The sequence below is a fragment of the Odocoileus virginianus genome, chromosome 14 (assembly GCF_023699985.2).
Source record: "Odocoileus virginianus isolate 20LAN1187 ecotype Illinois chromosome 14, Ovbor_1.2, whole genome shotgun sequence".
Classification (NCBI taxonomy): domain Eukaryota; kingdom Metazoa; phylum Chordata; class Mammalia; order Artiodactyla; family Cervidae; genus Odocoileus; species Odocoileus virginianus.
Window position 1 is genome coordinate 37,339,564 of NC_069687.1, and position 12,498 is coordinate 37,352,061.

General features: G+C 39.5%; 1 protein-coding gene and 1 long non-coding RNA gene across 7 annotated transcripts in view; one reads left to right on the top strand and one right to left on the bottom strand.

Annotated features, from left to right (window-relative positions):
- GHR (growth hormone receptor) overlaps positions 1-12,498 on the top strand; it is a 297,127-nt gene that overhangs the window by 280,007 nt on the left and 4,622 nt on the right. For all 6 annotated transcript variants that reach the window (XM_020888243.2, XM_070476638.1, XM_070476636.1 and 3 more), the window contains one exon: positions 3,457-3,526. In XM_020888243.2, the coding sequence (XP_020743902.1) occupies positions 3,457-3,526 (70 nt within the window). The remainder of the gene's footprint in view (positions 1-3,456; positions 3,527-12,498) is intronic.
- Positions 1-12,498, bottom strand: part of LOC110133979 (uncharacterized) — a 202,283-nt gene that overhangs the window by 155,908 nt on the left and 33,877 nt on the right. The window lies entirely within an intron of this gene.

Consider the following 12,498-nt stretch of genomic DNA (forward strand, 5'->3'; position numbering starts at 1 on the left):
AACATTTCATGCAAGGATAGGCAGGATAAAGGACAGAAATGGTAAGGACCTAACCGAAGCAGAAGAGATTAAAAAGAGGTGGCATGAATACACAAAAGAACTATACAAAAAGGTCTTAATGACCCAGATAACCACGATGGTGTAGTCACTACCTAGAGCCAGACATCCTGGAGTATAAAGTCAAGTGGGCATTAGGAAGCATTACTACGAACAAAGCTGGTGAACATGACGGAATTCCAACTAAGCTATTTCAAATCATGAAAAATGATGCTGCAAAAGTTCTGCACTCAATATGTCACCAAATTTGGAAAACTCAGCAGTGGCCACAGGACTAGAAAAGGTCAGTTTTCATTCCAGTCCCAAAGAAGGGCAATGCCAAAGAGTGTTCAAGCTACTGTACAATTGTGCTCATTTCACATGCTAGCAAGGTAATACTCAAAATCCTTCAAGCTAGGCTTCAACAATATGTGAACCAAGAACTTCCAGATGTACCAGCTAAATTTAGAAAAGGCAGAGGAACCAGAGATCAAATTGCCAACATCCGCTGGATCATGCGGAATGCAAGGGAATTCCAGAAAAACATTTACTTCTGCTTCATTGACTATGCTAAAGCCTTTGACTGTGTGGATCACAACAAACTGTAGAAAATTCCTAAAGAGATGGAAATACCAGACCACTTTACCTGTCTCATGAGAAACTTGTAGGCAATAGTTAGAAGCGGACACAGAACAGACTGGTTCAAAATTGTGAAAGGAGTACATCAAGGCTATATATTGTCACCCTGGTTATTAAACTTATTTGCAGAGTATATCATGCTAACTGCTGGGCTGGACAAATCACAAATTGGAAGCAAGACTGCTGGGAGAAATATCAATAACCTCAGATATGCAGATGACACCACTCTAATGGCAGAAAGCAAAGAGGAACTAAAGAGTCGCTTGATGAGGGTGAAGAGAGTGAAAAAGCTGGCTTAAAACAACATTCAAAAAAACGAAGATTATGGCATCCAGTCCCATCACTTTATGGCAAATAGAAGGGGAAAAAGTGGAAGTAGTGACAGATTTTATTTTCTTGGGCTCCAAAATCACTGCTGACAGTGACTGCAGCCATGAAATTAAAAGATGCTGCTCCATAGAAGGAAAGCTATCACACACCTAGACAGCATATTAAAAAGCAGAGATAACGCTTTGCCAACAAAGGTCCGTATAGTCAAAAAAAGCTATGGTTTGTCCAGTAGTCACATACAGATGTGAGAGTTGGACCATAAAGAAAGCTGAGTGCTGAAGAACTGATTCTTTTCCATTGTGACGCTGGGAGAGACCCTTGCACTGCAAGGAGATCAAACCAGTCAGTCCTAAAGGAAATCAGTCCTGAATAATTCATTGGAAGGACTGATGCTCAAGCTGAAGCTCCAATACTTTGGCCACCTGATTCGAAGAACTGATTCATTGGAAAAGACCCTGATGTTGGGAAAGATTGAAGGCAAAAGGAGAAGGGGGCAGTCGAGAATGAGATGGTTAGATAGCAACACCAACTCAATGGACACGAGTTTAAGCAAACTCCAGAAGTTAATGGAGAACAGAGGAGCCTGCTGGTGTGCTGCAGTCCATGGGATTGCAAGAGTCAGACATGAGTTAGCAACTAAACAACAACAACAGAACCTGTGAATTATTTATTTAGAAATGCAGAACCAAGTTAACACAGCAGCATGACAGAAAGCAAAGGGCATGGGTTTTGGAGTCAGCTGCTTTGAATTTGAGTGTCAGCTGAACCAAGTATTAGTGTGTGATTTGAATATGTTCCTTAAATCTCTAAATCTTCCCACGGATAATATCTTCTTCCTCCCTGGTAGTGGTAAGCACCAAAGGAAATGTTTAGCGCAAGTTTTGGCAAAGTTGTTTTAAAAATAACCAAACAGTCAATCTTCGGCTTTCTGGGCTACGCAGTCTCTGTCACTACTACTCAGTTCTGCCACTGTGGCATGAAAGCAGCCATAGATAACATGTAATCTAGGTTACATAGATAATATGTAAAATGAACTTGACTCCATGTTCTAAAAAAAAGCTTTCTTTACAAAAACAGAGGGCAGAACAGATTTGGCCCCCAGACTGAAATTTCCCAATGCAGAGTTTCAGTGTTTGGAGGCAGTCAAAAGGCTACTACTTTTGAACTAGAGGCATTCAAAAGTGGTAGCAGTTATTAATAGCATGCATTTTTTCCCTATTATTTCTATTCATCAGTAACAATTTAACATTTGTCCCACTAAGTAAAACTAGTGAGTCTACTCAAGCTCAACTTACAAAAGGAAATTTGCCTTGGATTAGGTTAAAAAGTGATGGAAACATTCAGAGAGTGGGTTCCCCATTGAGTGCTGTGCATAGCTGCTCAGTCCTGTGTGACTCTCTTCAACCTCATGGGCTGTAGCCCACCAGGCTCCTCTGTCCATGGGGATTCTTCACGCAAGAATACTGGAGGGGGTTGCCATGCTCTCCTCCAGGGGATCTTCCCAACCAGGGATCAAACCAGGCTCTCCTGCACTGCTGGCAGATTCTTTAACAGCTGAACTACCCAAGAAGCCCTCCCTAATTGAGTAGACCAGACTATTTTATTCACACTGAGTAGAATATCATCTGATGTCCAGAAATCAGATTGGAATGGATAATCTCTATTCCAGAGCCACAATGTTGATTTTAAAATGGAAACTATTTACACTATTAATGAAATAGACAAATGATTTACTCAGATTTATTCAGGCAATGTTTCTCTGTGCCAGGAATTTTCTAGGTGCTGAGAATACAATGAAGCACAAGATAGGCAGGAAAGACATTGAAATAAATTATAGTCAAAAAGTAATGTAAATATTTGGGACAGAAAATTTAAGTGCATTATAGAACTGTGTATATAAACCTGTGCTGATTAGAAATAGTTCAAATTTAGTCTGTCCCAACTGAAATGAACCATGCAATGACATCCTGGTTAATGAAATTGTCTTAGATAATTTTATAATTCATGTGAGCATTGTGGTATGAACTTAATCCCAGCCCACTCTTTTTTTAGGGTGCATACCTTTACATGGATTGGCTCTTTCTCCTCCCCCTTCCCCAACAAATTATGGATATGTATTAAAATTACCTCCTTATAACTGACATGGAAATTGGCTTCAGATGGACTTAAATGTCTAACTCCAAATTCTGAAACTGTCATAAAAGACATTAAGGAAAAGTTATAGGAAAACCACATTTAAATTCACTTCAGATGAAGATTTTTTGGGGTTTTTTTTTTTCTGTTCTTTAGTTTTGCCTCATCACTCACTGCTTAATGCTTTTCCTTCTCTTTCTCAGATTCACTTATTCCAAATATTCTGTTACTTTACATTAGTAATAGTATTGTCAATATTTTATTTGTCTTTTGAATGAGAATGAGTAACTTACATTAAAACAAAATTTTGTTTTCAAGGATTAAGATGTTGATTCTACCCCCAGTTCCAGTTCCAAAGATTAAAGGAATTGATCCAGATCTCCTCAAGGTAATTAATAAAATATCTAAGTTGTACATGACACTAATTAAATGTTACCTTAAGAACAGAGCCTTATGTTGAAACCTTTTGCAAGCTATATGTATCACATTTAATTTTTTTGTATTCCTTCTGAAAAAAGTTTTAAATAATACATCCCTTAAAATTATGAGAATGTCTTATGTATTTAAAAGTTCTTAACTTTTGAATCAAGATGACAGAGTAGTAGAACATGAAGCTCACCTCCTCCCACAAATTTATCAAAAATACATCTACATATGGACTGATCCTCAGAGAATATCTACTGAACACTGGTAGAAGACATCCGAACTCTGAAAGGGCAAGAAAATCTCCATGTAATCAGATAGGACAAAAGAAAAAAGAAAGAAATCGGAACGGGACTCCATCCCAGGAAGTCGCTTCACTGGTGGGGAGATCAGCCAGAACAGAGGGGGGGAACTTCAGAGCTTTAGAGAAGAACACAGAAACTGGTTTGTGGCAGCTAGCATTAGACAAACCTGAACAGATGGTCAATGCCACTCCCCAGCCAGAGACCCATGTCCACCGGTGCAGGCTGGGTGCTGAAGCTCAGGCTTCAGATATTAGACCCAGGGAAAGGACCTGGGTTGGTTGTGTAAAAAGAGCCTAAAGGGGCTGGAGTTTGGTGTAACCACACCTGAGGATGTACATGGTGGAAGCCTGGACCATCTTAGAGGCCAGGCACTATTGTTTGGGTGAGGGTTGAGGTAGGACCTTGCAGCCTTTATCCCTGCATTTGCTCTCAGGTAACCGGCACCCCCCACCCCCCATCAGCTCCAAGAGCTGTCACAAGCCACAACTCTCCCCCTTACACTTCAGGAGTGGTCATGAGCTGACACCATCTTCCTTGTAGACTCAAGGAGTGACTGTGAGCCACCTCTGCTCCCATCACATGCTCAGGAGCACACCACAGATTACCCCAGGATTAGGCACCAGCTATCACACCTGCACAATCTCCTTATCAAGGGAATAAGGCCAACAGATACTGAGAAAAAAAGTGACAGGCACCCATAATAAAAACAAACTCCTAGAGTGAATTGCCATTTCCTTCTCCAGGGGATCTTCCCAACCCAGGGATCAAACCCATATCTCCTGCATTGGCAGACATATTCTTTACCACTGAGATACCAGGGAAGCCTTTGACTGTGTGGATCACAATAAACTGTGGAAAATTCTGAAAGAGATGGGAATACCAGACCACCTGACCTGCCTCTTGAGAAATCTGCATGCAGGTCAAGAAGCAACACTTAGAACTGAACATGGAACAACAGCCTGGTTCCAAATAGGAAAAGGAGTACTTCAAGGCTGTATATTGTCACCCTGCTTATTTAACTTATATGCAGAATACATCATGAGAAATGCTGGGCTGGATGAACCACAAGCTAGAATCAAGATTGCCGGGAGAAATATCAATAACCTCAGATATGCAGATGACACCACCCTTATGGCAGTAAGCAAAGAGGAAGTAAAGAGCCTCTTGATGAAAGTGAAAGAGGAGAGTGAAAAAGTTGACTTAAAACTCAACATTCAGAAAACTAAGATCATGGCATCTGGTCCCATTACTTCATGGCAAATCGATGGGGAAATAGTGAGAGACTTTATTTTCCTGGGCTCCAAAATCACTGCAGATGGTGACTGCAGCCATGAAATTATAAGACGCTTGCTCCTAGGAAGAAAAGTTATGACCAACCTAGACAGCATATTAAAAAGCAGAGACATTACTTTGCCAACAAAGGTCTTGTCTAGTCAAGGCTATGGTTTTTCCAGGAGTCATGTATGGATGTGAGATTTGGACTATAAAGAAAGCTGAGCGCCCAAGAATTGATGCTTTTGAACTGTGGTATTGGAGAAGACTCTTGAGAGTCCCTTGGACTGAAAAGAGATCCAACCAGTCCATCCTAAAGGAGATCAGTCCTGAGTGTTCATTGGAAGAACTAATGTTGAAGCTGAAACTCCAATACTCTGGCCACCTGATACAAAGAGCTCACTCATTTGAAGACACCCTGATGCTGGGAAAGATTGAAGGCGGGAGAAGAAGGGAACGACAGAGGATGAGATGGTTGGATGGCATCACTGACTCTGTGGAGATGGGTTTGGGTGGACTCCGGGAGTTGGTGATGGACAGGAAGGCCTGGTGTACACAGCAGTCCATGGTGTCGCAAACAGTCAGACACAACTGAGCAACTGAACTAAACTGTACCAGGAAAGCCCACTAAAAATATTAAACCCACACAAACTACACAGGAACAATGCCACATATAAATAGTCCTCTAAGATCACAGATCATTATTTCTCCTAAACTCATAGAATAAGAGAAATAATTAAAATGAAGAAGCAGAGGAACAATTTCTATTTAAACCAAGAGAATTCCCCTGAAAGAACATTGAAACAGACCTCTTCAGTCTAATAGACATCTAGTTCATAAAAGAAGATAATGAAAATACTAAAGGAATTAAGACAGGCTGTTGACAGAAATGCAGAGTACTGTAAAAAGAAATTAGAAACTATAAGGAAGAACAAAGAAGTAGTAGACAATTCATTTGCCAAGATGAACACTAAACTAAAGGCAATGAATAGCAGGAGGAATAATGCAGAAAAATGAATAAGTGACCTGAAAGAAAGAATAATGGAAATCAACCAATCCGGACAGCAGAGAAAGTCAAATTGAAAAAAAAAAAAAAAGTGAAAGCAATATAATAGACCTATGGGATAATACAAATCTTGCCAAGTGAAAGTCGCTCAGTCATGTCCGACTCTTTGCGACCCCATATATAGTCCATAGAATTCTTCAGGCCAGAATACTGGAGTGGGTAGCCTTACCCTTCTCCAGGGGATCTTCCCAACCCAGGGATCAAACCCAGGTCTCCCGCACTGCAGGTGGATTCCTTACCAGCTGAGCCACCAGGGAAGCCCATGAACACTGGAGTCTTCCTTCTTCCCTTGCCAATCTATGCATATAGGGATTCCAGAAGGGGAAGAAAGAAAAAAGGGTATTGAAAATGTATTTGGAATGCTCAAAACTTCCCAAACCTAAAGAAACATCCAGGTATAGAAAGCAGAGTCCCAAACGAGGTAAACCCAAACACACCAAGACATATTATGATAAACATAGCAAAAGTAAAACAGAGGATTCTAAAGGCAGCAAGAAACAAAAACAGAAAATATTGATTACAAGGGAACCCCCATAAGGCTACCCACTGATTTCTATACAGAAACACTGCAGACCAGAAGGGAGTGGCAAGATACATTCAAAAGTCCTGAAAGGGAAAAAGCTGCAATCTAGGATGTTCTACTCAGCAAGATTTTTATTTAGAATATGAGATGAATTTCTTAGACAAGCAAAAACTAAAAGAATACAGCAATATTAAACCTACCCTAAAGGACATCCCTTCTATTGTTTTCCTCTATTTCTATGCATTGATCACTGCGGAAGGCATTCTTATCTCTCCTTGCTATTCTTTGAAACTCTACATTCAAATAGGTGTATCTTTCCTTTTCTCCTTTACCTTTAGTTTCTCTTCTTTTCTCAGCTATGTGTAAGGCCTCCTCAGACAACCATTTCACCTTTTTGCATTTCTTTCTCTTAGGGATGTTCTTGATCACTGTCTTCTGTACAATGTCACAAACCTCTGTCCATCATTCTAAAGGCACTCTATCAGATCTAATCCCTTGAATGTGTTTCTCACTTCCACTGTATAATCATAAGGGATTTGATTTAGGTCATACCTGAATGATCTAGTGGTTTTCCCTACTTTCTTCAATTTAAGTCTGAATTTGGCAATAAGGAGTTCATAGTCTGAGCCTTCCTCAGTGATCAGTACAAAGAAATAGAGGAAAACAACAGAATGGGAAAGACTAGAGATCTCTTCAAGAAAATAAGAGATACCAAGGGAACATTTCATGCAAAGATGGGCACAATAAAGGACGAAATGATATGGACCTAACAGAAGCAGAAGATATTAAGAAGAGGTGGCAAAAATACACAGAACAACTATACAAAAAAGATCTTCATGACCCAGATAACCACGATGGTATGATCACTCACTCACAGCCAGACACCCTGGAATGCAAAGTCAAGTGGGCTTTAGGGAGCATCACTGTAAATAAAATTAGTAGAGATGATGGAATTCCAGTTGAGCTATTTCAAATCCTAAAAGATGATGCTGTCAAAGTGCTACACTCAATATGTCAGCAAATTTGGGCAACTCAGCAGTGGCCACAGGACTGGAAAAGATCAGTTTTCATTCCAATCCCCCAAAAAGGCAATGCTAAAGAATGTTCAAACTACCTCACAATTACACTCATCTCACATGCTAGTAAAGTAATGCTCAAAGTAAGGCTTCAGTAATACATGAACCAAAAACTTCCAAATGCTCAAGCTGGATCTAGAAAAGGCAGAGGAACCAGAGATCAAATTGCCAAATTGGATCATCAAAAAAGCAAGAGAGTTCCAGAAAAACATCTACTTCTGCTTTATGGACTATGCCAAATAATTTGACTGTGTGGATCACAACAAACTGTGGAAAATTCTTAAAGAGATGGGAATACCAGACTGCCTTACCTGCCTCCTGAGAAATCTGTAGGCAGGTCAGAAGCAACAGTTAGAACTGGACATGGAACAGCAGACTGGTTCCAAATCTAGAAAGGAGTACATCAGGGCTGTATATTGTCATGCTGCTTATTTAACTTACATGCAGAGTGCACTGTGGGACATGCTGGGCTAGGTGAACCACAAGCTGGAATCAAGATTGCCGGGAAGAATATCAATAACCTCAGATGTGCAGATGACACCACCTTTATGGCAGAAAGTGAAGAAGAGCTAAAGAGCCTCTTAATGAAAGTGAAAGAGGGATAGTGAAAAAGTTGACTTAAAACTCAACATTCAGAATACTAAGATCATGGCATCTGATACCATCACTTCCTGGCAAATAGGTGGGGAAACAATGGAAACAGTTACAGACTATTTTGGGGGGGCTCCAAAAGCACTGCAGATGGTGACTGCAGCCATGAAATTAAAAGACGCTTGCTCCTTGGAAGAAAAGTTATGACCAACCTAGACAGCATATTAAAAAGCAGAGACATTACTTTGCCAACAAAGGCCCATCTACTCAAAGCTATGGTTTTTCCAATAGTCATGTATGGATGTGCGAGTTGGACTATGAAGAAAGCTGAGCACCCAAGAATTGATGCTTTTGAACTGTGGTGTTGGAGAAGACTCTTGAGAGTCCCTTGGACTGCAAGGAAATCAAACCTGTCAATGCTAAAGAAATCATTCCTGAATATTCATTTTAAGGACTGATGCTGAAGCTGAAACTCCAATACTTTGGCCACCTGGTGTGAAGAACTGACTCATTAGAAAAGACCTTGATTCTGGGAAAGATTGAAGACAGGAGTAGAAGGGGACGACAGAGAATGGGATGGTTGGATGGCATCACCAACTCAATGAACATGAGTTTGAGTAAACTCTAGGAGTTGATGATGGTCAGGGAAGCCTGCCATGCTGCAGTCCATGGGGTCACAAAGAGTTGGACAGAACTGAGCAACTGAACTGAACAGACTTCGCTACCTAAAGGGCTTCCCTGGTGCCTCATTTAGTAAAGAACCCACTTGTCAATGCAAGAGATGCAGGTTCAGTCCCTGGGATGGGTACACACCTGGAGAAGGAAATGGCAAACCACTCCAGTATTGTTGCCTGAAAAATTCCATGGATAGAGGAGCCTAGCGGGCTATAGTCCATGGATCACAAAGAATCAGACATGACTGAGCGTACACACATACAAAGGAAATGTTGAAAGTCCTTCTCTAAATGTAAAAGAAGTAAGAATACATAGAGAAGAGGAAATCACAGTTAGAAAGCAAATCACCTAAATAAGCCAGTATACAGATTTTTTTAAAAATGTCTGTGAAAGTGATGAACAGCAAAATGAACAGCAAAAGGATGAACATGAAGATGTAAGAGGACATCAAAATCCTAAAATGTGGGAGAAAAGAGTACAAAAATGTCAAATTTTTTTTATCATTTCCTAGAATGTGTTTGAGCCTGTATGATTACTAGTCTAAGACAGGTAGAATATAATATGGTATATACATACTTGAAAAACAAGGTAATCGCAAATTAAAAGCATACAACAGATTCACAAAAACCTAAAAGAACATAATACAAAAAGAATTCAAACCGAAAAAAAAAAAGAGGGGGACAAGGAAGAAATTTAAAAATCAATGGGAAAGCAGGACTTAAGACAGCAATAAACACATATCAATTAATAATTACCTTAAATGTCAGTGGATGAAACATCCCAATGAGAATACATAGAGTGGAAGACTGTGTGAGAAAATGAGAGCCTACATTATGTTGCCTACAAGAGACCCAGTTTAGAGCAAAGGACACACAGATTGAAAGGTGATGGGAGAAGATTTCATGAAAATGGAAATGACCAAGTGGGAATCACAATATACATGTCAGACAAAACATACCTTAAAGGCCATAAAAAACATAAAGAAGGACACTATATAAAGATAAAAGGATCAATACAATAAAAGAACTTTATACTCATCAACATATATGCACCTGATGTTGGAGCACCCAAATACATAAAACAGATTCTAACAGATATAAAGGGAGAAACCAACAGGAATATAGTAATGGTACGAGACCTTTAACACCCTACTCCCATCAGTGGACAGATCTAGATAGAAATCAAGGGACCAGGGATCCTAAATGACATGATAGAACAGTTAGACCTAATTGATATTTTCAGGACATTACTGGAGAAGGAAATGGCAACCCACTGCAGTACTCTTGCCTGGAAAATCCCATGGACGGAGGAGCCTGGTAGGCTGCAGTCCATGAGGTCGCTAAGAGTCAGACATGACAGTGACTTCACTTTCAATGTTTACTTTCATGCATTGGAGAAGTAAATGGCAACCCACTCCAGTATCCTTGCCTGGAGAATCCCGGGGATGGAGGAGCCTGGTGGGCTGCCATCTATGGTGTCGCACAGAGTCGGACACAACTGAAGTGACTTAGCAGGAGCAGCAGGACATTATATCCATAAAAAACAGAATACACATTCTTTAAATGCATGAAATATTCTCTAGGATTGACCACATACTAGGGCACAAAAACAGGCCTCAACAAAAAATATAGAAATTATCTCAAGCATCTTTTCTGACCACAATGAGATGAAACTAAAAAAATCAACCACAGAAAAAGAAATGAAATAAAAATGATCACAAGGCAATATGCTACTAAAAAAATCAATGAGTCAATGATGAAAGAGTAAATTAAAAAATACCTTGAGAAAAATGACAATGAAAATACAACCATACAAAATCATTGAGATGTAGCAAAAGGAGTTCTTAAAGGGAAATTCACAGCTTATACAGGCCTTCCTCATCAAAACAAGAAAGAAAACCTAATCTACCACTTGAAGTAGAAAATGAACAAACAGAAGATAAAATCGGCAAAAGGAAGGAAATAATCAAGATCAAAAAGGAAATAAATAAAATAGTGGTTAAAAAATAGAAAAAAAAAATCAATAAAACCAAAAGTTCATTCTTTGAAAGGGTAAACAAGATTGATAAACCTCTGGCCAGGCTCACCAAGAAGAAGAGAGAGAACCCAAATAAACAAGAAATGAGAAAGGAGACATAAAAACTGATACACAGCAATAACAAAGACCATAGGGAATGCTATAAACAATTATATGCCAACAAATTTGACAACCTAGAAGAAATGGACAAGTTTCTAGAAACATGCCCACTAAATTTGAATCACAGCCCACCAAAATTGAATCAAGAAATAGATCATTAGAAAAGACTAATCACTAGAGGTAAAATAGAATATGTAATTTAAACCTTCCTATAAACAAAAGTCCAGGACCAGATAGATGGCTTCACAGGTGAATTCTACCAAACATACAAAGAATAAATGACACTGATCCTTCTCAAACTCTTCCAAAAAATTGAAGAGGAGGTCCAAAGACTTTCTATAAAACCACCCTGATACCAAAACCAGACAAAGACACCACCAAAGAAGAAAATGACAGGCCAATATCTTTGAGGAATATAGATGCAAAAATTCTCAGCAAAATATTAGCAGACCAAATCCAAAAGCAACAACAAAACAATGATCATATACTACAACCAAGAGTCATTAAGTTCACAAGGATGTTCAACATATACAAGTCAATGTGATACATAAACAATAGACAAAATCACATGATCATCTCAAGAAAAAAGACCATCTGACAAAATTTCACATCCATTCATGATAAAACTCTTACCAAAGTGGGTATAAAGGGAACATATCTCAACATAATAAAAGCCATTTATGACAAACCCACAGCCAATGTAATAGCTAATGGTGAAAAGCTGAAAGCCTTCATGCTAAAATCTAGAACAGGACCAGGAGGCCCACTCTCACCTCTTCTATTTAACATAGTATTGGAAGTCCTAGCCACAGAAATCAAACAAGAAATAAAATTTATCCAAGTTGGAAGGGAAGAGGCCAACTGTTATATGCAAATGACTTAAATATAAGGCATTTTACCATCAGGGCTTCCCTGGTAGCTCAGACAGTAAAGAATCTGCCTGTAATGCAGGAGACCCAGGTTCAATCCCTGGGTTGGGAGGATCCCCTGGAGAAGGGCATGGCAACCCACTTCAGTATTCTTGCCTGAAGAATCCCCATGGACAGACGAGCCTCCTGGGCTATAGTCCACGGGGTCACAAAGAGTTGGACACAACTGAGCAACTAACACATACATACCATCAAGCTCCTAGAAGAGATCATAGGCAAAACATTCTCTGACATAAAGTATATCAATGTATTCTTAGGTCAGTTTCCCAAGGCAATAGAAATAAAAGCAAAAATAAACAAACAGGACTTAATCAAACTTACAAGCTTTTGCACAACAAAAGAAACCATAAAGGAAAAGAACCTA